At 36.6% G+C, this 27500-nt stretch overlaps 1 protein-coding gene across 1 annotated transcript in view; it reads right to left on the bottom strand.

The window, feature by feature from the left end:
• Positions 1–27500, bottom strand: part of btbd9 (BTB (POZ) domain containing 9) — a 171166-nt gene that overhangs the window by 82428 nt on the left and 61238 nt on the right. Inside the window, exons 7-8 of the mRNA XM_028797374.2 lie at positions 6235–6344; positions 1456–1645 (exon numbers count right to left, since the gene is read on the bottom strand). Of these exons, the coding sequence (XP_028653207.1) occupies positions 1456–1645; positions 6235–6344 (300 nt within the window). The remainder of the gene's footprint in view (positions 1–1455; positions 1646–6234; positions 6345–27500) is intronic.

Here is a 27500-nt window from a genome sequence, read left to right as displayed (position 1 = left end):
TTTATTAGTTTAAATATTATGCAGTTTATTGGTGGTAAAGTTGTTGAAAAAGTCACTTTAACGTGTCAGTGGACAGAGATAGTTAACATTAACAAAGTGTAGTTGGTTCACAAAAAATATTTACTATTTATTACTTTTCTAAGACATGTTCAGTGCAATACAAGTTTTGACAAGCACCTCTGGATATTTTACTAAGTCTAAATGCCTCTTTGGATGGTTGAAAATATGTTGTCAAAATCATAGTTTAAGTTTTTGCAAAATTTGTTCAATAAAAAGGTTCTATATTTTGACGCAACTGTCATGCAATGTGATTCCTTCTCTTCATTAGTGTCACCCCCTTGAAAACTATCACTTTATGGGGCCATGCAGACCTGTATTAATACTTGTGTGCACATTAAAATGTTTTTTTATACAATGTACAATTCTCATAACAGTCTAACAGGTTATTCTTAGCCAGTCTACTGCAGTAATTGCAGTGGAAAATGTGGTTAACATCCACTCATGCATGGGGAAAAAAATACCGTTGAATACCGTGAAACCGGGATAATTTAGAAAAATACCGTGATATAGAATTTTGGTCATACCGCCCACCCCTAACACATACACATATATACATATACATAACATATATACATACATACATACATACATACATATACATACATACATACATACATACACACACACATGTATACATGCATACATGCATACAATGGGGAAAATAAGTATTTCATCCCCTGCTGAATTTGTAAGTTTGCTCACTTATGAAATGAACAGTCCCTAATTTTTATGGTAGTTTCATTTTAATCAATGGAGAGAGACAGAATATCAACCAGAAATCCAGATAAACCACATTACATAAAAGTTATAAATTGATTTGCAAGTCATTGAGTAAAGAAAGAATTTGATCCCCTACAACCCAGCCAAAATTCTGGCTCACACAGACTGGCTGTGTGCCCATGTGGCACATAGATTACAATCAATCAATCAAATCAATCAATTACAGATACTCCTGATCTCAACTCATTATGTGTGTAAAGCACAACTGTCCACAGAATCAATTTCTGCTATTCCAACCTCTCCACCATCATGGGCATGACCAAAGATCTGTCAAAGGACATCAGGGACAAGATTGTAGACCTGCACAGGTCTGGAATGGGCTACAAGACAATCAGCAAGAAGCTTGGTGAGAAGGTGACAACTGTTGGTGCAATTATTCGGAAAATGAAGAAATATAAAATGACCATCAATCTCCCTCGGTCTGGAGGTCCATGCAAGATGCGTTTGTGTATGTGTTATGGCACCTAGTTACTTAAAATTGCTAAACAAGTAGGGCCTGATGACATGCCTATGTATGAACAGCAAGTAAATTAAAAACAAATGGGTCTAGGAGAGCAAGAAATAAACAGCCTTGTACATATAATTCCCTGATAACTATAAAGCTGAACAATATACCTCATTGATCCAATCATGTAGGGTTGAGCAAGCTGTACCACTATTGCTCCACTGCCTAGTTGGTGGCAGGTGTAGCCAGAGTCCCAGTCATAGTTTTTGGTGTCTCCATTCAGCAGAGCATTGCGACTTCTGCTGACACCCTCAATAACGCTGGCACATGAGGAGATTGTAGCAACATTCTCAGTAGGAACTGTAGAAAGAGACAGAAAATGAATAAATATTTCACACAATATAGTCTAGTAAGTAATTAAAAAAAAGACACCATTTGAGAAAACTGAATAGTTATTATTCACTTTTCTTTTTAAATCAAACCATATTTTATTCATAAGAGAGACCCACCTTATTTCTTCACAAATGTAATCACAAAAAAATATCAAAACACACTGCTTCCAGAGTTTAAAAGACCCAAAATGCCTGAAACTTAAAAATAAAATTAAGACTGTTAACAATTTATTTCTAAATTTTAAGACTGAAAATGTGTTCTTTGCTTCACTTTAGAACTTTCCTTCAAATAGATGAAATAGTGGAAAAGTAATACTTCCACATTATGGATCCAACATACTAGGCTTGAATTCCCATGTGAATGTTGCCAATGTGGAATATGTATGTTCTTCCTATGTTTTGCATAGGTTTTCCTTCAAGTAATCTCTTTTCTTCTTCCCATCCCAATAATTTGAAAGTTAACTGGCCCCTGTAGAAATGAAAATGTGGGAGAAAATGTGAGTGGGCCCTGTGACTGAACTGGTGACCTGTCAGGTACTGCAAATGGTGTGCTTTGTGGAAACTGAAGTACTCTCTGGTTCTTTTAGATTTTTTTTTTATACATCCTAAAGCTTATCCATCTACTGCAACAGAGATAAGTATTAATGTGGTGCAAAGTTTGCAGTCACTCTCCCGTGATGAACCATACTTTTTTCCTAGTGACTCTAATCACTGCAACTTGAAGTCATCACTGGCAAACTTCTATCAATATACAACCTTGCTAACAAGGAACAAAGTGTTCTGTTTACCTTCTCTCTATTTACAAAACAGCCATGAAAATGGCCAAAGTACACAAATAAGCAATTAAGCTCTAGAGATGATTGAACCAAAAGTTCACAAGGATGCTTCCGTGTACAGACTGGAATCCGTTTAAAACCACAAGTACCTATTTAATTGAATTTCTCCCTCAAGAGAATAATAAAAAATGAATTGGACTGAATTGTTTCTTCTGCTATGGATAGTTCACTGAAGACAGGTTTTTTGACTGTTCGCTAAACTAATCTACTGTATATCATTTTTAAGTAGCTGTTCTGTTGTCTGTCATTTCTCTCTTAGCCTCGATCCCAACCCCTGATGGATAATCGAGGTTCTTATGTAGTTAAAATATCTGTATGTTTTAGGAAGTTTACAGTATTTGTTTTGAAATTACTATAAAAACTGGACTAAATTAATCTCATCTGGTTAAGACAGTATTCTTTATTTTTCATTAACATGATGTAATTACTTACTATTTTGTCTATAGTTTTCCTTGTGAATCATTTTTGCACTATTAGCCATTCCAAAAACCCATTCAAATGTTGCATTCTTTGAATGAAAGAAGCACTTACAGAAATACCTGATACATAGTCAGATAAAGTGGTTTGCTAAAAAAATTGAGCTTTAGTTTGTCTTGCATATGACAAAATAATAAACTGGACACAGCACCGATATTATTGCCTTTTTTACTTCACCTTAGTACTAGGGTGTTGTACCGTGTTAGCCATTATGAATGTAGAGAAAAGTCACGCAAAATGACACCTTTTATTGGCTAACTAAAAAGAATACATATTCAAGCTTTCGAGGCAACTCAGGCCCCTTCTTCAGGCAAGATGTAATCAGGCAAAATGTATTTTAATGGATTTTTGTTCATTGTGGTACCAAAGAATGGCAATGTGTAGCACATTGGTTAGACATGCATATAAGAATTTTCCTGTGCTCTGTAGATACTACTACTCAGTTCAATGCCAGCCCACTCATTATAAGCAAACATTTTCACATGGGAGGGTGAATTAATAAGAGAAACCTGCTTATCTAGAATCATCTTTGATCTATTTGGAAGTATGGAGCAAAGAATAACTGTGTTATTATACTAAACTCATAGTAGGCTAGAGGTATGTTTATTACAGGACATAAGTTCCACTGCTTGCAATGTATCTCAATTTCAGTTTGGGCCAGCCAGCTTGGGAAAAATAGCATTACATCCACAGAGCCCTTACAAGATCAAAGATACATTACAGAAAACTCCATGGGTGACAGGGCCTTCAGCTGTATAGCGCCCAGACTCTGGAATGACCTACCAAAATTAATCAGGTCAGCTGACTCCACGAATTCTTTTAAAAAACAACTCAAAACTCATCTGTTCAGGAAGGCTTTTAGCTCTACTTGACTTTATTACCCTTCTCTCAGTTTACCTCTCTGTCAAGATGCTAATGTAACCTGTGTGTGTGTGCTATGCCATCAATTATGTTGTCTATTTTTTTTTCCCCCCAGAATTCACTGTCTTAATCTTCTTTATTTATTTATTTATCTGGTTTGTACAATGCTATATACTGTATACACTGCCGTTCTTTATTATATTCTGTAAGTGCCTTGAGCATGGGAAAGGCGCTATATAAATACAATGTATTATTAAAACTGAGGCACTGCATTAAGTTCTATGGAAATTCCAAAATGCATGTGCTATAATGGAAGAGCTTCCCAAGTACAGTAGGTACACATAAATGACTGTTTAGATAAATGAATGTGCAGCAGCTGAAAGCATCAGGTGTGAACTGTGTAGCATGAGTCCCTACAAAGTTAACTGCAATATGATTTCAAGTTTCATATCTCACCAGAAAATTTGATTGAAACTAATTTTAAGTGATTTGCTCATGGTTTCCAATTACTTTTTTGATATAACCATTAGAAGTAAATACAGAAATATACAATTCCAGAATGTTTTGTTGTTTTTTCAATATATCTCTTAAGTTCTTTTCCCTCTAGCATGCCAATGTGAAGAATGTCTCCTTTGCTTACTGTTAAGGCAGGATGAAGGGTACACGAGATGTTATTTTGATACCTTTTTTTGTTGCTACTTGTTCTCTCCTGCTGTGTTCTTTCAGTAAAATAAGTGTATATATGAAGAGTGGAAGGATGAAAAAAATCTATGATTTCAAGCTAGAGTAGAATAGTTTTTTTTATCTACTTTAATTAGTTATGAAATTTCTGTGAGAAATGTTACACCCCTGAAAAAATGAATATTAGATTTAGGTCACAAGCAATATTTTTAGAAACGAGGCCTTAACAATGAAGAGAACAAAGATGTATAAGAAAGCCAAATAACCACAGCTGCAATAGAGACAGATGTACAGTTTTTCTACCTGGCATTTAAAAACAGCAATCAACCACATCTGATCATTATTTGTAACTCACCAATTTTTGCATTTATGCTAATTGTACAGGGTGAGCCAAAAAGAACTACTACATTTCAAATGTTTCTTCTACAAAACGCTACAACATAAAATAAATTTCATTATGACACAAGAAAGGGTATACAAAATAGATTTTTTTTCAGTGTTTTAAAAATGATGTCTTCAAGGTGGTGGCCATCATCAGCAATATGCTCTTCGAGACGATTTCTGAATGCTCGCATGACTCGTTCAGCCATTTCAAGTGGAAAAGCAGCGATTTTGAGGCAAATAGCATCCTTGAGGGCTTCAAGGTTTTGAGGTCAGTGTGTGTATACCTTTGACTTGAAATAGCCCCACAACAAGAAATATCGCACAGAGTGAGATCAGGTGAATGTGAAGGCCACCTGACATCGCCGCACAGGTCTAAATTTAGCCGCTTGCTGAAGAACTGTTTTCCAATTTGGGACATCACCGTTAGGAGAAATGCTGAGTGCATTTGGAAGGCGCATTGCGTAGTGATGATGGATTTGTTGTTTTTGAAGAATACTTCGACAGCGAAAGCTCTGCGCGTACTGGACCAAGGCATGTTGCCAACTGAATACTACAAGGAATCGCCTATCAAACGACCCCCACCTCAACCCACTCGGCTGCCTCTACTTCACGCAATGACTTTGAGAAATTTGGTACTTTTTGGCTCACCCTATACAATACTAAAACAATCCACTTAAAATGAGATAAAGAGATTACTAAATCCATAGCAATGCTTAGCAAAAAAGCACAGAGTTGTACAGTTCACATCTTGATTAATTAATATTAGATAAATGTGCTCAGCAGAAAAAAAAAAAACATAGATCATCGATTATAAAGAAGCCAGTGGTGTGGTTTGCTGAGACCACATTGTGTATACTGTTATGGTAATAGGAATAACAACTCTTTAATATTTATTGAATGCTGTTTTTCTGACTAAGAAAAACAGTAAATACTTAAGTATTGTAAATATTCACAATTTTCAACTCACTAGGCAACTGAAAACGATTGGTACAGCTGCCTGAACACCAAAATTAGTGGGTCTTAGGAAGCATATATGTCTAGAGTGAAAGTTGCAAAATTGTTTTCTCTGTTAAAGATTTGTCATTATAAAATAACAATTATTAATTTTAATAAAAAATTAATAATTACCAGTACCTTAATGATTTCCACATATACTGTAGTTTTAAAATTCCTTTGTACTTAATTATTACCACATTAAAAAAAAAATAATGAATATCATAAAAATAAAACAGTACTCAGACAAAACATGCTATAATGATTAATTCAATATAAAACATACACATAAAAGGCAAACTTTTCTTCCCTCTTAATTTCTTACCTATCAATCCTCTTTCCAGTGTGAATGAACGGTTTGTGAACATACATTCTAATGCCACAACATGAAATACTTTATTTACTGTGTTGTGTGTACCCACAATGCGGATGTACCTGTATGAAAACAAAACAACAAAACACTGCATTAGTTTAGTAGGTTGTCCCCAATAGGAAGTGAGTTTCCAAGGCAGATGTCAACAGTGCAAAACCAAACAGATTTCATTATAACATTACAATTTGGAACAGTTACACATTATCTCACGATCCCTTCCACACAGCAATGAGAAAGTCAACCAAATATAAATAGTTGAGTGTAAGAAGTGCTTTGTAGCAGGAGGAAAAATACACCCCTTATAAATTAAAAAACATCCAGAATATACATAGTGTCAGCTCGAAATATAAGATGTACTGTATAATAAGCACTAAACAGTTTTGCCTGCCATCATTCTTTATCCTGTCTAATTTAAGAAGAATGAGTGTTTATAACTGGAACATCTTCAAAAAATAAATTCAAAATCAAATTAAATTTATAGACACAGGAATGAATGGTGAAGGTAATATTTATTATAATGTAGAGTATTATGGTGAGGATGTAAAAAAAATAAAAACACATTTTATTTTATCACTCATTCTGATCAGGATATTACTCCGTAACCTGTCATGTACCCATTCAGAGAAAGACATGTGATGGCTTGATTTCAATTATCACAGAGCTTTTTTCCAAGTTCTATCTTCACCTCACTTTATAAAAAAGCACCCTCATTTTGCTAGTTGCTTTGAAAAAAAAGTGTTATTCTAGATGTACAGTAAAATGTTTATGTTCAGCTCCTTCTGCTACTGCATTCAAGCAGAGTTTGATCAGTCACTTAATCACTGACTTAGACTGAGAGAGAAAATAAAAACTAACACTGAATCACAGATAAAAATTATGCTACTTGAATAGTGCATTTAATGGGATGATAGCACCACATTTTTTTTAAGAACAGGGAAAGTCATCGAAAGTCACACTTTCAAAAAAAAAAAAAATTGCATCCAGAATCCAGCATTCATCTTCCCTTTAGAAAATTACCACATCATACCTGACATTTCCTTACTGTCCATCTTGCAGCTCCTTTTCCAATATTAATAAAAGATTCCATTGATGACTAACCAGAGGTATAAAGGAAGAAAATAAGAGTGAAAACTGACAGGGTGAGTGAATCAATTATCTATGCCATGTTTTGTCTCTAAATTGAAATAGGATCTGCGCTGGTATCCAGAAGGTTGCCGGTTCATATCCCCGTCACTGCCAAAAGAGATCCTACTCTGCTAGGCCCTTGAGCAAAGCCCTTAACCTTCAATTGCTCCAGGGGCGCTGTACAATGGCTGACCCTGCGCTCTGACCCCAAGGGGTCTACGAAAACTATCCATCCATCCATCCATTTTCCAACCCGCTGAATCTGAACACAGGGTCACGGGGGTCTGCTGGAGCCAATCCCAGCCAACACAGGGCACAAGGCAGGAAACAATCCCGGGCAGGGTGCCAACCCACCGCAGGACACACACAAACACACCCACACACCAAGCACACACTAGGGCCAATTTAGAATCGCCAATCCACCTAACCTGCATGTCTTTGGACTGTGGGAGGAAACCGGAGCGCCCGGAGGAAACCCACGCAGACACGGGGAGAACATGCAAACTCCACGCAGGGAGGACCCGGGAAGCGAACCCAGGTCCCCAGGTCTCCCAACTGCGAGGCAGCAGCACTACCCACTGCGCCACCGTGCCGCCCCTACGAAAACTAACAAATTCCTAATACAAGAAATTGTACAAGGTGAAATAAAGAACAAAAAAAAAAGTCAAATTTCAAACATTATATAGTGAATAGCATGTGCAAATCAGTTTTCAAAAGAAAAAAAAATACTGCAACTGATCTGTAACAGTTTTAGCAGTACTCACAAAACATTTCAGTTCCATAGACAATAATTAGTTTTAGCATCCTTCCAGCTTATACTGTGTATATTTCTTCACTACATTATATAAAAAAAATCAACATGCCAAAAACAACACCCATTTACTTACAAAACTTGCTATCTTTAAGGGTGTGAGGTCTTCCAAATCAGTTTCAGGAGAGGGCATCCTTCAGCTAACTTGCATCTTGTAGCAGGTTGTGTCACAGACAAGCTACTTTAGGTTGAAAGTGTGGTTGCCTTGCTTTCAGATTTTTTAATAAACCTGACCAGAACTTTCTTTAGATTAAGCAAACAAAAGCTCACAGCAAACATGTGTAAGATATGCCAATGTTTATGCAAGTTAATGAATATATGGGTGATGCTATATGAAAGACAGTGACTAGAATTTCTTTTTGAAGTTAAATTGTCAGAAACTACCATAAACTGAGATAGTATTTTGAAATAATGAAATTAATACTCCAATAAAGAGAAAATTATTCATCCAGATTAACATTAGACAATGCCTTGATTTATTTTTCACCAGTAAATGTAACTTTGTGTTGAGCTGTGTTCATATGCAATCCAAGCTTTTGGAACTCCAACTTGTGATGTTTCACCCTTTCACTTCAGAATGTTCACGTGAATTTTGCTTTTGAATTATTATTTGGTCTAAAAAAATGATTAAAAATAAACTTTTTAAAAGAGTAAACTAAATATATTAAATGTGTATCACTTCATTCCAAATGCAATTTGACCACACAAATTGCAATCTAGCTGACCAGACCATTTTTTTTTATTTTACACATATGACTAAAATGAAAGTCCAGTATTACATCATAAGTGTGAGAATTTGTGTAGTTTTATTTTCTCTAACTTGTCTCATAGTTCAGAGTTCATATTGCATTCATATTTCATTTATGACTTAGAAACATCTCATATATATTTCTCTTCTGGTTCGTCCTGCTTCCACTTCCAACAAGTACTAGAGGTGCTGCCACAACGGTAAAGTAGCTTTACCACTTTTGCGGGAGCCACCTATGTCTTTACAACAGCTTTTACACAGCAAACATCAGAAGCTAAAAATTATCGTGAACACATTTGAGAATACAACTCTTCTTTAGCGTTTGCTTCCATGGGTGCACAGATAACTCAACCTCCTGGCCACAGACCATATACTGTTTTAAAATACACGGGTAAATTTATCACCAAATCTCTCCACTATACGCTAACACTTCTATCTCTCCAGGATATGGGCAGTTGTATGTTTTTGACACAGCGCAAGCTACTAAAGTCCGCTTACAAAATAAAGCAAACTCTGCATGCATCGAAAATGTTTTTCTCCAGCTGGATTCCATGCTCAGAACCATCAACCCCTTCGCTAAATCATACAAACACATGCATGAAATTGCTCAGTCCAATCCAACAGCATCTGTACGAATGGTTTTCAAGGAAAACCCTAGGCAGGATTTACAACGATACAATGCCCCGACAGTGCAGCGATTTTTTTCAGAGAAGATGGTGAAATGCCTGCCAAAAGGGACATTTGCATCTATCCCATAGGCAACTCCAGTAAACAGATTTCCACGCTCAATATGAATTGCGATCCTATGGTTTACCCACTTTTATTACCCACTTTTATTCCCTTACGGAGACACTGGCTGGCACAAAGATTTACAACATGTTTCCGATAAAAGAAGCACCAAGCAAATAAGGCTTGCTCAATGCCAATTTTACGTGTACAGATTAGCAATGAGGAATACATTTAGTATTTTGCCCTCCAGTGGCAAATTATTCCAACAGTACATCATAGATGCGTTTGTTAAAACAGAGGGCGTGCGTCTCAACTATCTCAGATTATATCAACAAGATCTGTGCGTGGAACAATACAAAGGCCTATCAGACACACTGCAAGCAAATGCTGAAAATAACAACGTACATGTAGGCAAAATGATCCTATTACCGTCCACATTTCCAGGAAGTCCAAGATACATGCAACAAAACTATCAGGATGCCATGGCCATAATATGTAAATTCGGAAAGCTTGATTTATTTTTCACATGTAATCCTGCTTGGCCGGAAATTCTACATGCACACTGCGTCTTTCAAGAAGTACTTATTTCTTCTTGATTTCTGAATTCCTTTCTCACCGTTTTCTGTTCCTATTCTTACACCGCCGTATGCTTACCGTCTGTCTGAAAGCGTGTGAATGCAGCATTGGGATGGTAGTGAAACACAGTTGAAATATTGTGGAGGAAGGTTTTTTTTAATGGAAAATAAGTTTTGCAACATTAAGAACAGTAGTTACAATAGTAACATACATGTTCTGAATTTTGCTCCGCATGCTTCTGTCACAGATGTATGTGTGTTTGTAATTTTAGAACATTATACAAATTAATGAATGAAAAAATAAACAGAACCAATATGATACTCAACTATCACTACTAATTCCCTTATTTTATTACTTTAGTAGGAAAAAAATATGATGGAGGCGGTGAATCTTTTCCACACCTTTTAAATATAATTTCCTCCTTTTCTGTGACCATATGTAAAAAGAATACTGATTCAGAAAATAATTGGGTTATCATGAAATATGTGAATTACAGTAAATTGTGGCATTTTCTAGGCTAATATCAGTTAAACAGCACCCTTTCCTAAAGCATGAATAAAGATATATTTAGAACAATAAGCTGCAGTTCAATTACAGGGCTCTCCTCTTAAGACAGAATGACAGAGGTTATAATGACAACAGGTATCCACAAACGCTTAATGAAAGGAATGATTGGCCCTAAACAAGCAATTTAAACTGTCTTTGCTCCACTACTAGAAATATGCATGAACTTACAAATTGGTGAGCACTGAAAGTAACATAAAAAATGTTCTCTTAAAAGGTCAAGCCAAACACAGCATTAATTAAATCATGAACTCACACCAACAATTAGCCGTCTTCTAAGAAAAAATATGCAAGATACAAAATTGGAAAAATCTTTTTTTCTATCTGTATTAAATGTGAATACTGTGAAATGTATGTCTTTAAGTTCAACCTGTCATTTTCTGCTGTGGGACAGGCTCATATATACAGACAATCATGTACAGTTCATTTAATATGTAAAAAAAAAATGTTTTTTATTCGGAGTCAAAGTTTTGAGCCCATTTCTGAAATCAAGAGGTTTATGCTCTTCCCAACTGTCTCAAACTAAAAATTGTAATTTTATCCTAATGAAGCTAAATTGCAAATATAACCAAATTGCAGTGACACAAGCAAGTATGGCTCTACTTAATTTTAAGATAAGGATGGCCAGATGGAATCTATGAAACCATATGTTAAACACAGCCACTGGGAAATGCAATTTTTATTACAGGGCACACAGGATAACTGATATCTTGGAAAGGCCTATTTTTCAACCTTAGTAATAATTACAGATTTTGGGGAAAAAAATAAAAAACATGAAATGCATGTTCATATATATATATATATATATATATATATATATATATATATATATATATATATATATATATATATATATAATTACATACTTAATAACTTAAAACAATTCAGTTATTTTAAAGTGTTCTAATCAGAACCATTAATAGCATATAAATACAGTATATTTTCCCCAAAATACCTTCCTCTAATGAAGGTTTATGTGGCAAACTGCCGATTTAATTTCACACCAGAACTGTCCATGGTTCCTCTTCCCTTGGTCATATGGTCTTTCACAAAAGTTCATTAAACAGAGACGATTCATTACTTTATAATAAAAGATTTCCTGGGACCCCACTCCACTGTATCGTCTCCAGTCGAGAGTGAAAATGGGAGCAAAGGTGCAAGTGATACAGGTCGCGATGGATCGCCGAATTCTGAGGATCATTCGAGACTAGAAAAGGCCCTGCAGGATGTGCTCTCATCTACTCATCGCGAGCCCGCAGCACCTGCTGTAACAGGAGCTGCATTTCCACTCGCGGAGCATGAAATCCGAAACGAACTGTCCGAACTGAAAACTGAAATGAAAGAGATGATCGCTACACTGGCCTCTGCCATGGCTACAGCCATTAATGAGATTAAGAAGGATAACAAGAATGAGCTTAAGAAGCTTTCAACAATTACATTCCAAATTCAACCTCCCAGCTACACATTTCTTTCACTATCTTCAAATTAGAAATTTTGTTAAACAGAAACTGCCCGATTTTCCTAACCTCGTACCCTCCACCATGCTGGAAAAAATACTGCTCAATTTTGAGGAATTAAACACCATTTCCGCATTATATAAAATCTTTTATTAGAGTCCCTACCTTTCAAAGACCCAAGAGGACAGTGGGAAGAAGATCTCTTTATCAATATATCAGAAAAGGAATGGAAGGTAGCAAAGCAGAGAATTCATTCGAGCTCCATATGTGCAAAGCATAGAATTATTCAACTAAAAATTATATATCGAGCTCATCTGTCTCGCTTAAAACTGTCCAAAATGTTTCCAGGGCAAGATCCAAACTGCGAACGCTGCAACCAAGCTCCTGCCTCACTGGGTCACATGTTTTGGGCCTGCACCAAACTAACATCATTTTGGACCAAAATTTTTAAGTGCCTTTCAGACAGCCTTGGGGTCACAATCCCTCCTAACCCATTAACAGCTGTGTTCGGTGTTCTTCCAGACGGACTTGAAGTGGAGAAGGACAAGCAAACGGTGATTGCATTCACTACACTTTTGGCACGCAGACTTATTTTGTTAAACTGGAAGAATCCTAACTCTCCTCTGATAAGTCAGTGGGAAACCGATGTTTTATATTATTTGAAATTGGAAAAAATCAAATTCTCAGTTAGAGGATCTGTACAGAACTTTTTCAAAACCTGGCAGGATCTAATCAATATTACTTTAGAATAAGAGAAATAACTATTACCGCATTTATTTTCCTTCTCCATTTTTTATATACCTATATATATTTCTACCTTCTTTTTGTTTATTGTTGCCTTATTAAAAAGCCCTAAGCAATTCTCCTTTGGCTAAGCTCTCCTTCTCAGGGGTGGGGTTTGATTTGTTTTCAATTTTTCTTTTTTTTTTGTTATAAATTGATCTATTTGTATGGAATGATTACAATAAAATTAATAAAAATTAAAAAAAAAAAAATATATATATATAATAAAAGACTGCCAGTGCTAATTCGTTGAGGTTACTACCAACTAATTCTGCACATTCTGGTCAGTTTACTGAAAATTTATTTTTCTTTGTTCATACAGAGTGCTCCAGTGGTTACTGGTTCACCAAGACTGTCTTTACAGTCTAACCCTGTCAGTGAGTATAGTGAATTCTAAACATCTTCCCACATGGCTAGACTTTTCTGTCACTGTATTGTGAATTTCTTCCTTCCTTCATTCTTTCCTTCAAATTGGACTTAACAGTGCTGAATAATTTTAACACACAATTCAAGGCAATTACTGGCTGAATGATACATCACCTTCTGCTATTTCGAAAAGAATGGAGACAGGATAAGAAATAATCACTGTTTAGACAATTCAAGAAAGGATGGTAGCAATTAGCAGGACAAACAATTGGTCAATATTAACACTGGACAAGGAAAAAAAATAAGACTAAGAATAAATACCAGTCTGTTTTGTATTTCACTCCTCGCATACAATGCATGAACACTACAATAGGAACTATGAACCTCCAAACCAGCCACTACATGGAATTTGTTTTATTCTGTACATGGGATCACTTTTGGATCTCTGGTTTTTCTCATACACCGCAATAATAAACTCCAGTCAACCTAAGCAGTGCAAGAACCTTTCCAATACACCTTTAAGGATCCAAAGAGTAAATCACAGAAGAAACAGTGTGGATAAAGGATGAGGAAGTTTGGGTAAAAGCAAATTTGTCACCTTCCAACTTTCATTAGGGATCCTTTTGTTAGAAGTAACAAGTTGAAATTCAATCAACAATAACTGCTTAGAAACTTGAGACTTATACATTTAGGGAAAATGCTGTAAATCAACTGTTGTTAAATGACCCATAGTGGGAACAAGCTGTTGCTAGTGGTGAAAGTTAAAATAATTTTCTTAATAGTGTAAATTATCAAAAAAATATCTGTAAATGTGTGGCTAGATTTCCAATCTGACATCCAAAATAGCCTACTCTCTGCATTGCTTAAGTATAAGCAGCTATTCTTTTTATCAGTTCTTGTAATTTTGTGCTCATTGGTAACAGGCAAAGCAGGTCTGACTCCAAGCACACGGACTTGATAAGTTTACTTTAAAAGATGAAGCATCCTGTATGAATGCTATCTTTAAAACTTCACAGATTAAATTCAAGAACTTTCACTGAATGTGTTTACATGCACTTCAATAATCCGACTATTCATAGAAACCGGATTTCTATAATGCCATGTAAACTCTTATTCTCTTTAGATAAATTGAGTTATTGGTCTCTGAGGAACCTGATTAACTCAGGCTGATTTCTCCGTGAACAATCCGATTATGCAGCCATGTAAACCCATAACTGGGGTATTATTAAGGGTTTTATAGTCTGCCCATTGCAGTCTGTCAGCCTGCGAGAGCATTTGCTTCACATTCACTTAAGAGTAACCAATGGTTGAAGCGTCCATAAAATACATTTCCAGAGGCAAATGTCCGGGCAATCGCATTATTCCTTTTCTTGGCTGAAATAATCTGTCTGAGTACTTTAGAAACTGGTGAATTCACTTTGATGAGATGAACATACAGTGATAAACTCAATAAACGCAATCTCAAGAACAGTAAAGTAACATGTTAAAAGTAATGTGTGTTATGTAGTCCAATTATTTTTTAAAGTAACGAGTAACTTAACGCAATACATATCTTACTTAAGTAAAAACATGTTATGTTATTATTATTCCAGCGGCACAGGGTACATAAGGCAAGAAGGACATGTACCTGGTCCTCTGAGAGCTCAATTGCATAGGCAAGTGTAAAAGAGTTTGCTGCACGCAATCCAGTAACAGAAAACTATAAAGTGTCAATTTGATTAAACATATGTTTAAAACACAAGAAAATTATCGCAGGTTTAATGCTTATTTTCAAATTCACAGAGGCCGATGGTGCTATTTAACTCTTTTTTTGTGCAATTTCTGAGTCAGAGCATTTTGCCAAAGGAGAACTCCAGATGATTAGTTGCACATGTAAATGTGGATTACTAAGAAACCAGGCTTCTTCCTTAACCTGATTATGTGTGTGCACGTAAATGTACAGACCGTAAACAAACAATTTTAACCTGTATGTTAAGCAAATTATTTTCCAAGTCCATTCATCTATCCATTTTTCAGCATCCCCTCCTGTCCCTAATACAGGATCATGACAGATGGAAGTAAGCAAACCTGGAAAGTATTGTCAAACACATGCGCATGGGATACAGCTGAAGGGCCTAAACACTACTAATTCCACGCCAGGCCAGGGGGCAGCAGAGTGTACTGACTTTCTCTCTCAGTCCCTTGCAGACCTTTCCCGGGAAATCCCGCCTGTTGCCGGCCCCAAGGATGACGTCACTTCCGGGCACGAGGACGCCACTCCCAGTTCCTGCACCGATGATGTCATTTCCCTTCCAGGCCTTTAAAACTGCCATCTTGCCTCAGTACAGGCAGTTCTGTTCTAGACTCTGATCTAAGCACATCGTGCTACAAAACAAAGCAATTTTGCAGCCAAGAATATTATACGGGTGGCTGCCCCAACTCTTTTATGATGTCTCTGACTCATTCTTATTACAGTATGTTTCTCCATCACAGTAACCATTCACTCACACTGTACTGCCAACTCATAATCTACCCCAGGTATTATCAGCTCACTATTCTGTTTGCTCCTTGTAAATACTCAAGTATTGAACCTTTTCTGCATTTTAACCTGACATTTTGGTTTGTGTTAGTAATTGCTTTATAAATCACATTTTGATCTTAAACCTTATATGGTATAATGTAATGAATGCAATATAGAAAATAAAGATCTATAACCTACAGTATGTTAAATGAGAAACATAACCAGTGTGTCTTTGGGTGTTAGAAGAAACTGGTGTGTCCAAGGACATGAGGAAATGTGCAAAGTCCATAGACAGTGCCTCAGTCAGAATGTAAGCCCACAAAATGTGAGTATTAAAAATTACATTGATTAAAGTAGCTCATGAAATACGAGACCCACAATAAACAGACTAAAATGATAAGAATGGTAATTTACAGCAATTTTATAAGGTAGGCAGCTGCCATGGATATATGGCCTTCTGAAGGAGAGGTGAAAAGTACTGTATGATCAACAGGCAACAGAAGGCTGTGCAGCATGCACTTCTGAGCAGCACCTGAACTGAAATTCAACCAGATTCAGTACTGATACAGAACCAGAGTATAAATGGCAGTTCTTACAAACTCTAACTTTCAGAGACGAAAAGCTACCAGCTACCAGTGCATTTACTTTATTTTTTGCAAATTAGTGGACAAGCAGGTAAGCTGAGAATGAGTAGTCAAAGTCAGACATGGACTAAACTGGACACATTCTTTTATTATTTCAAATGTCTATTATACCCTAACTCTCAAAAGGGCAAAAAAGTAGAAAATAAATTCAACAATTATTGTAGTTAAACAATTATTTTAGTGAAGTTTACTAATATTAATCTGTTGGACTCAGTTACTATCAATAATCAGTAGAGATTTTATTTGCTTTCAATCTCATATATAATATATAGAGTCCTACTGTGCTATTTTATAAAGTGCTTATCCTACCACTTAGAAGCCAAAATAGTTATATCCCACACAAACCTACAAAAACGTAGGAATAATCATGAACTAATGCATTTGACTCTTCTCAAGTGAACTCAATAGAACAAAGTCATCTCCCATCATCTTCCATCCATTTCAAGAATACCTCACATTCTAAAATTGTGACAGATTGCTTGGATATTAAAAAAGAAACTCACAAGAGACCCTTGGATGAAACACAGGAGAGTCTGCATTCAGCAGAAGCACCGACATGAAACTGGGAAAAAGACAGTCTTGCAGAGTCTTTAATGAGGTCTCAGGAGCCAAAGGCAAACCAATAACAAATTGCCCTTTTCTGAAAGGCTTAAGTTTTTAACACACACACACACACACACACGTAAGCACTATATCTCTGGGACCTGCCAGCACAAATTAATTGAATGCCTCATTCCTAGAAAGGGAAAAAACTGGTAATAAACTCTCCCATCTAAATTAAGGGTTTTATAGCATGATAAAAATCTAAATTTATGGAAGTAATTTCAGACGTGTATGTTTTTTTCCCTTTCATTTGCAAGAGGCATTGGTATAGCAAAGTTCCAATGGTGGGAGGGCAAGAATGAGCAGAAACAAGGGGATGCAAATCCACAAACAAGGCAGCACAAATCAGTAGCATTAACCACCTTAATACTATACAAGTCTACCTTAAAATGTTTAAGTTCAGAGTTTACACCTATTTCTGTCTCAGTCCTCATATACAATAAAATTTGGGGCCCTTTGTTCACACTTGTGATAACATTTATAAATCATTAGGATACCTCTTTACTATCCCAAAACCAAAAAAATCATTCATTGCAGCCATTAGAAATCTGTAATCCTTACATTAATTTTATTTACAACCATTTAAACTTGTAGGGGATGATCTGAGAGTTTTTACTGTTTATAACCCCATCATACTATAGTCTCATTGATGTGATCACATTTTGGACAGGTATTACGATATTCACATATATACAAAGGTAATTCCATAAGCAGTGGGTGAACGTCTTCCAGTAGACCTCTACCAAGCTGTATAGCTTCCTTCTGGTACGGGCTGACATAGTTTTGCATGGCTTCTATTGTCATGACAGTAACAAACATTATTAGACATGTCTATTACCTAAACAATATGTAGATTTGTCACAGGCAGTTAAGGCGAACTAACAAACTAACAGAATCAAAATGTGCAAAAAAAAAGTTACTAGTTACTTGAAAAAATTCATTACTACTGTCATTAACTTTAGTGTGTGTTTTAATAAACAGAATTTCATTTACCTACACAGGTAATTTCTAACTTTCTTGTAGACCAGCAACCAAATAAACACTGTGTCTTCACACCATTAAAATGGAAAAAATTACTAAAGGCAGCAATTTACTCTGAAATGCTTACAAAATAAATGACAAGGATTAACACAACATGTGTTTTGTTTTCTAGATAGACAGAAGCTTGAGATCATTTAGCTTTTCAAAGTTCTTAAATTGTACAGTATGTTGTTTTAGAAGTAAAATTTAGTGCATAACTTACCCCCAAAAAATATTAACCCCAACTTTCAAATGAGCCAATTGTTTTTTTTTTTTTGTAGCCAGAATTATTTTTAGTAAAATTCTAAATGTAAACAAAAAACAAATATTAAACAAATTTTACACTATTGCACTAAAATAGTGTACACATATTTCATTAAAGATGAAGTTCATCTCTTTTGAACATAAGGGTTTACTACTAGAATGCAACTGAACAGCTGTGTTCACTTCAAGATTGCACAGCAAATGTGGTAGTCATGTATTATCTTGTGAATTTACTGCACATAAATACTGCCCAAAATATAATTTACTGGTACATTTCTGCACTTTCTGATACTGCTTTTGTCTGTAATATTACATGACTGCTAAAAAGACAAAATTATGCTTTAATTTCTAAAGATGTGGATTATCAAGACAATAACATGGCTTGTTTCATTCATTCTGAAGCAATACTGAACACTTTGATGATGGCATTTGGTTATTTGCCATAAAAAACTGTTTCATGACATATTGCAGGTATTTATCCGTTTCTCATTGGGGTTTGATAAACTAGCACTGAGTAATGGTTTTATTTTTGATATGAAAATAGCTGTAGCTAAAATAAGGTTGATGTAACAATGACCTTTTAGATTCTTATCTTCTCTCTCCCCCACCCTTTGAAATAACAAATTGTAGTACGGAGTGGTCTGGTATTCAACATTAATACAAGTGTATTGTCCAGCACTGTGATTTAACAGAAGTTCACTTTTACTTTTCACAAATACATTGCAAATACCTTAACAAAACATTTTGTCGGGTAGTTTTCATTTAATTAAATTGATCACAAAAACCATGTCAATTTAAGATGGTTGTATACCAAACAGTAAGTATCCAAGTAAACCTTGAAAAACTCTGAAAAGAAGCACTTTCATTATATAATATACCAAGAGTAGAACTGAGCTCTTAGATGAACAGGAGGGGGCACCAATGTGTTGGGGAGGCATATCAGTAGGTTAGTTGAGGATTGTTTAAAACTAGAGTATTGAGGGTTAGGGAGTTTAGGGCAAGATAATTCTAGAACTGTGCAGTAAGGAACAAACAATAGTGTAAAAATAAAAATGCATAGTAATATTCTGTAAATTCTAACCCAAAATTTAAATGTCAAAGTAAAATAAGTAACACATTAAAAACAGCTTGCCTTAATGCTAGAAGTGTTAAAAATAAAGTTGGAGAGTTGGAGTTGTATGTAGCGGAGCATAATTATGATATTATAGCAATAACAGACACCTGGCTAAATAAAAAAATGGGGAGTTGCGGAACACAGAGGGATACACATTTTTAGGAAGGATAGACAGAACAGAAAAGGAGGTGGGGTAGCTCGTTCTGTGAAACAGAATTTAAACGCAAGTCCTCTTCAATCTATACTAATAAAAGGCAAAGCCCTCACTGACTGACTCACTGACAGACTGACTCACTCATCACTAATTCTCCAACTTCCCGTGTAGGTAGAAGGCTGAAATTTGGCAGGCTCATTCCTTACAGCTTACTTACAAAAGTTAGGCAGGTTTCATTTCGAAATTCTACGCGTAATGGTCATAACTGGAACCTGTTTTTTGTCCATATACTCTAATGGAGGAGGCGGAGTCACGTATCGCGTCATCACGTATTACGCCTCCTACGTAATCACGTGAACTGAAAACAAGGAAGAGATTTACAGCACGAGTCAAACGCGGGAATGAAGGTAAATGACGTTAATTGTTGAGTGTCTTTTAATACTGTGTAATTGTTGAGTGTCTTTTAATACTGTGTAAGCATACATATTAACAGATGTGCAATTAAACGTGTGCATTTACGGGGTGATTTCTCAGGCTTAAAGCTCGAAGTGATCACTCGAGTGAAGGCAGCTTCACAAAAAAACAGATCCTTAACAAACTGTTATTGGTATATTTTCCCTCAATTTTAAAAGATTTTCTTTTCTTCTTAATAAAAATTTAAAAGCAGTACTTCGCCGGGGCGAACCGCGGGGATTTGAGCGACTGACGCATACAGACAAATTCATGAGTGCAGGAACTTCGGAAAGAAAGCACCGTGTAAACCTAAAGTTTAAATTAAGTTCATAGACCTACAAAAGGTTGCCATTGATTTCAGGCAAGATTGCTTTTCTCCTGTACAACTATACGTTGCATTCTCAAGAGTGTGCTTGCACAGCTTGGTCATATTACAACCGGAGTGCTGAACTGACAACGTGGTATACAAACAGAACTATAACAATCGTAATGAACGAACAAAAAAACAGCGGACAACCCGTGGCTTAAATAAAAAGGCTGCTTCCATTGGCGAAGCAATGAAAAAGGAAGACCTTATATGGCGTTCGTTTATAAAACAGCGGAGAGGCTGTGTGAAGTCAGCTTCACAAAAAACCAGATCCTTAATAAATTGTTATTGGGATATTTTCCCTCAATTTAAAAAGGTTTTCTTTTCTTCTTAATAAAAATTTAAAAGCAGTACTTCGCCGGTGCGAAGCGCGTGGATTTGAGCGACTGACGCATACAGACATATTCATGAGTGCAAGTACTTCGGAAAGAAAGCACCGTGTAAACCTAAAGTTTATATTAAGTTCATAGACCTACAAAAGGTTGCCATTGATTTGAGGCAAGATTGCTTTTCTCCTGTACAACTATACGTTGCATTCTTAACAGTAAGCTTGCACAGCTTGGTCATATTACAACCGGAGTGCTGAACTGACAACATGGTATACAAACAGAACTATAACAATCGTAATAAACGAACAAAAAAAAAAGCGAAGAACTCTTGGATTTAATAAAAAGGCTCCTTCCTTGGTGAAGCAAGGAAAACGGAAGACCTTATATGGCGTTCCTTTATAAACAGCGGAAAAGCTGTGTTAAGGCTGCTTCACAAAAAAACAGATCCTTAACAAATTGTTATTGGGATATTTTCCCTCAATTTAAAAAGCTTTTCTTCTTAATAAAAATTTAAAAGCAGTACTTCGCGGGGATTTAGATATAGATATAGATATAGATGATATATATATATATATATATATATATACACACACACACAGTGGGTACGGAAAGCATTCAGACCCCCTTCAATTTTTCACTCTTTGTCATATTGCAGCCATTTGCTAAAATCATTTAAATTAAATTTTTTCCCTCATTAATGTACACACAGCACCCCATATTGACAGACAAAAAAAAGAATTTTTGAAATTGTTGCAGATTTATTTAAAAAGAAAAACTGAAATATCACATGGTCCTAAGTATTCAGACCCTTTGCTCAGTATTTAGTAGAAGCACCCTTTTGAGCTAATACAGCCATGAGTCTTCTCAGTTTTTCACAAGTTTTTCACACCTGGATTTGGGGATCCTCTGCCATTCCTCCTTGCAGATCCTCTCCAGTTCTGTCAGGTTGGATGGTAAACGTTGGTGGACAGCCATTTTTAGGTCTCTCCAGAGATGCTCAATTGGGTTTAAGTCAGGGCTCTGGCTGGGCCATTCAAGAACAGTCACAGAGTTGTTGTGAAGCCACTCCTTCGTTATTTTAGCTGTGTGCTTAGGGTCATTGTCTTGTTGGAAGGTAAACCTTCGGCCCAGTCTGAGGTCCTTAGCACTCTGGAGAAGGTTTTTGTCCAGGATATCCCTGTACTTGGCCGCATTCATCTTTCCCTCGATTGCAACCAGTCGTCCTGTCCCTGCAGCTGAAAAACACCCCCGCAGCATGATGCTGCCACCGCCATGCTTCACTGTGGAGACTGTATTGGACAAGTGATGAGCAGTGCCTGGTTGTCTCCACACATACCGCTTAAAATTAAGGCCAAAAAGTTCTATCTTGGTCTCATCAGACCAGAGAATCTTATTTCTCACCATCTCAGAGTCCTTCAGGTGTCTTTTAGCAAACTCCATTCGGGCTGTCATGTGTCTTGCACTGAAGAGACGCTTCCGACAAGCCACTATGACATAAAGCCCTGACTGGTGGAGGGCTGCAGTGATGGTTGACTTTCTACAACTTTCTCCCATCTCCTGACTGCATCTCTGGAGCTCAGCCAAAGTGATCTTTGGGTTCTTCTTTACCTCTCTCACCAAGGCTCTTCTCCCCCGGTAGCTCAGCTTGGCCGGACGGCCACCTCTAGGAAGGGTTCTGGTCGTCCCAAACGTCTTCCATTTAAGGATTATGGAGGCCACTGTGCTCTTGGGAACCTTAAGTGCAGCAGAAATTTTTTTGTAACCTTGGCCAGATCTGTGCCTTGCCACAATTCTGTCTCTGAGCTCTTCAGGCAGTTCCTTTGACCTCATGATTCTCATTTGCTCTGACATGCATTGTGAGCTGTAAGGTCTTATATAGACAGGTGTGTGGCTTTCCTAATCAAGTCCAATCAGTATAATCAAACACAGCTGGACTCAAATGAAGGTGATCTCAAGGATGATCAGAAGAAATGGAAAGCACCTGAGTTAAATATATGAGTGTCACAGCAAAGGGTCTGAATACTTAGGACCATGTGATATTTCAGTTTTTCTTTTTTAATAAATCTGCAACAATTTCAAAAATTCTTTTTTTTGTCTGTCAATATGGGGTGCTGTGTGTACATTAATGAGGGAAAAAATTAATTTAAATGATATTAGCAAATGGCTGCAAGTTAAGGAAGTAAAAAACAAAAACGGGCAAATAGGGCTATGCATACAGATGTCCATCTATCCATTATCCAACCCGCTATATCCTAAATACAGGAGCCAATCCCTGCTAACACAGGGCACAAGGCAGGAAACAAACCCCGCACAAGGTGCCAGCCCACCGCAGGGCGCACACACCCACACACCAGGGACAATTTAGAATCGCCAATGCACCTAACCTGCATGTCTTTGGACTGTGGGAGGAAACCGGAGTACCCAGATGAAACCCAGACAGACACGGGGAGAACATTCAAACTCCACGCAGGGAAGCGAACCCAGGTCTCCTACCTGGCACCTTTCACTGCGCCACCATGCCGCCCGCATACAAACTTAAAAGGTTTAAATAAAACAGAAATATATACCTTTATTTTTACTTCCTTAACTTGTGGAGGTGTATCCTGTAGCAAAGCCCTAACTTTTTTCATGAAAGCCCCTTTCAGTCAATAAGCTTTAAAAACAGGTGTAAAGCTAAACTTGCAGCACCACTATTCAATTACACTTGCCTAACGCCTCTCCTAAGGCCTTGCAGCACCACTATTCAATTACACTTGCCTAACGCCTCTCCTAAGGGGACATACTGTGGGATCTAGGCATCAGTCAAAGCACCAATCACAGGCCCGATTAGAAAGCGGGAAGCTGTGATTTGTCGTCTCCCTCCCATGTAACAATCACAGCCCGTGTTACAACGCACTATGTATGTATGTATATATGAAGAGGATGGATGGAAGTATATGTGTGTGTTTATGTATATGTGTATATGTATATATATGTTGATATGTGTGTGTATATATATATATATATATATATATATATATATATATATATATATATTGATATGTGTATATATATATATATATATATATTGATATGTGTATATATATATATATATATATATATATATATATATGTATATATATGTTGATATGTATATATATATATATATATATGTGTGTGTATATATATATATGTATATGTAGATATGTGTATATATGTATATGTATATATATGTTTACATAACCTCTTTAACACACTACTTCTCTGCTGCGAAGCGCGGGTATTTTGATATATATATATATATATGTGAATTTATGTATGTATGTATATGTGTATGTCTATATTTATATATATATATATATTTATATATGTGCATATGTATATATATATGTGTATATATATGTTGATATGTATATATTTATATGTATATATATGTAGATTTGTATATGTATATATATGTATATGTGGATGTGTACAGTGGTGTGAAAAACTATTTGCCCCCTTCCTGATTTCTTATTCTTTTGCATGTTTGTCACACAAAATGTTTCTGATCATCAAACACATTTAACCATTAGTCAAATATAACACAAGTAAACACAAAATGCAGTTTTTAAATGATGGTTTTTATTATTTAGGGAGAAAAAAAATCCAAACCTACATGGCCCTGTGTGAAAAAGTAATTGCCCCCTTCTTAAAAAATAACCTAACTGTGGTGTATCACACCTGAGTTCAATTTCCGTAGCCACCCCCAGGCCTGATTACTGCCACACCTGTTTCAATCAAGAAATCACTTAAATAGGAGCTGCCTGACACAGAGAAGTAGACCAAAAGCACCTCAAAAGCTAGACATCATGCCAAGATCCAAAGAAATTCAGGAACAAATGAGAACAGAAGTAATTGAGATCTATCAGTCTGGTAAAGGTTATAAAGCCATTTCTAAAGCTTTGGGACTCCAGCAAACCACAGTGAGAGCCATTATCCACAAATGGCAAAAACATGGAACAGTGGTGAACCTTCCCAGGAGTGGCCGGCCGACCAAAATTACCCCAAGAGCGCAGAGACGACTCATCCGAGAGGTCACAAAAGACCCCAGGACAACGTCTAAAGAACTGCAGGCCTCACTTGCCTCAATTAAGGTCAGTGTTCACGACTCCACCATAAGAAAGAGACTGGGCAAAAACGGCCTGCATGGCAGATTTCCAAGACGCAAACCACTGTTAAACAAAAAGAACATTAGGGCTCGTCTCAATTTTGCTAAGAAACATCTCAATGATTGCCAAGACTTTTGGGAAAATACCTTGTGGACTGATGAGTCAAAAGTTGAACTTTTTGGAAGGCAAATGTCCCGTTACATCTGGCGTAAAAGGAACACAGCATTTCAGAAAAAGAACATCATACCAACAGTAAAATATGGTGGTGGTAGTGTGATGGTCTGGGGTTGTTTTGCTGCTTCAGGACCTGGAAGGCTTGCTGTGATAGATGGAACCATGAATTCTACTGTCTACCAAAAAATCCTGAAGGAGAATGTCTGGCCATCTGTTCGTCAACTCAAGCTGAAGCGATCTTGGGTGCTGCAACAGGACAATGACCCAAAACACACCAGCAAATCCACCTCTGAATGGCTGAAGAAAAACAAAATGAAGACTTTGGAGTGGCCTAGTCAAAGTCCTGACCTGAATCCAATTGAGATGCTATGGCATGACCTTAAAAAGGCAGTTCATGCTAGAAAACCCTCAAATAAAGCTGAATTACAACAATTTTGCAAAGATGAGTGGGCCAAAATTCCTCCAGAGCGCTGTAAAAGACTCATTGCAAGTTATCGCAAACGCTTGATTGCAGTTATTGCTGCTAAGGGTGGCCCAACCAGTTATTAGGTTCAGGGGGCAATTACTTTTTCACACAGGGCCATGTAGGTTTGGATTTTTTTTTCTCCCTAAATAATAAAAACCACCATTTACAAACTTCATTTTGTGTTTACTTGTGTTATATTTGACTAATGGTTAAATGTGTTTGATGATCAGAAACATTTTGTGTGACAAACATGCAAAAGAATAAAGAAATCAGGAAGGGGGCAAATAGTTTTTCACACCACTGTATATGTATGTATATGTATGTATATATATGTATATGTAGATATGTATATATATGTATATGTATATATATGTTTACATAACCTCTTTAACACACTACTTCTACGCTGCGAAGCGCGGGTATTTTGCTAGTTGTACAATAAACACCACCTTAGTGAGGATGTCTGGCTTTGTCTGTAAAACATTAGGGAAAGAGTCCTTATTTTTGGGGAGTGTGAAGTGCGCTATTGAACCACTAGCATATGTGGCAAAGTCTAAAGAGGACAAACTAGGATAATGATTTTATGTGCAGAGACCGTCGAGGAACAGTAGAATAGGTTAAATAACGTTTTACATATAATGCAGGAATGGTACATACCTAAATATGCAATTAGTAGGAAAAAAACTGCAGTGGGTTAATAAATAAAACAAGCTGCAGAAGAAAAACCAGCTATATAAGGTGTACAAACTCCAATGTGATTCGTAATGCAAGGGCAACCATTAAGGACATTAGGAAGGCTAAAACGCAGTTAGAGAGGAATATAGCAGATACGGTGAAAGATAATCCAAAGAGATTGTTTTAGTATTTTATTAGTAAAACAACAGTCAAGAAGAAGGTGAAGTGCATCAGGAATATTAAAGGAGAATTAAAAAATACATACTGTGAAATAGCAGATACTCTAAACTCAACATTTTTCTGAGGTCTTCACATGTGAAGAAGCAGATAACCTCCCAACGGTAAAAGGACCATCTAAGGAGGTACTGAGTGATTTAGAAATTGAAAAGGACAAGTACTGTTTAGATTTAATAGACTGAAATCAAACAAATCATCAGGACCGGATAATATTTATTCTCAAGTTCTTAAGGAGCTTGGCGAGTCCTTATATAAATCCTTGACACATATTTTTGGAAGTCCCTGTGCACTGGAGAAATTCCAAAGAACTGAAAAATGGCAAATATTCTGTTATATAAAAAGGGTGATCAAGCAGTTCTGAGCAATTACAAGTCACTAAGTTTAACATGCCCCACAGGTAAATTAATGGAAGGAATTATTAAGGATAAGATTGAGCAACTCATGGCAAGAACAGGCGTTTTGGGTTCAGAAGAGAAAAGTCATGTTTTACCAACATGCTGGAATTCTATGACGAAGAAACAAAAGGTAATGATCAAAGTGGAGCAGATGATATTATTTATCTTGACTTTCAAAAAGTATTTCATAAGGTGCCACATGACAGGTTGGGCATCAAACTAAAAGAAGTGGGAGTTCAGGGTATTGTTTGTAGATGGGTGAAACATTGTCTCAGACACAGGAAGCAGAGGGTGATAGGAACCTTATCAGAACTGGCTCATGTTAAGAGTGGTGTTCCACAGAGGTCAGTGCTAGGGCCCCTGCTATTTTTAATCTATACTAATAAAAGGCAAAGCCCTCACTGACTGACTGACTGACTGACTGACTGACTGACTCACTCACTCACTCACTCATCACTAATTCTCCAACTTCCCGTGTAGGTAGAAGGCTGAAATTTGGCAGGATCATTCCTTACAGCTTACTTACAAAAGTTA

Source organism: Erpetoichthys calabaricus, chromosome 3 (assembly GCF_900747795.2).
Source record: "Erpetoichthys calabaricus chromosome 3, fErpCal1.3, whole genome shotgun sequence".
NCBI lineage: Eukaryota > Metazoa > Chordata > Cladistia > Polypteriformes > Polypteridae > Erpetoichthys > Erpetoichthys calabaricus.
This window is presented reverse-complemented; position numbering and strand designations above follow the sequence as displayed.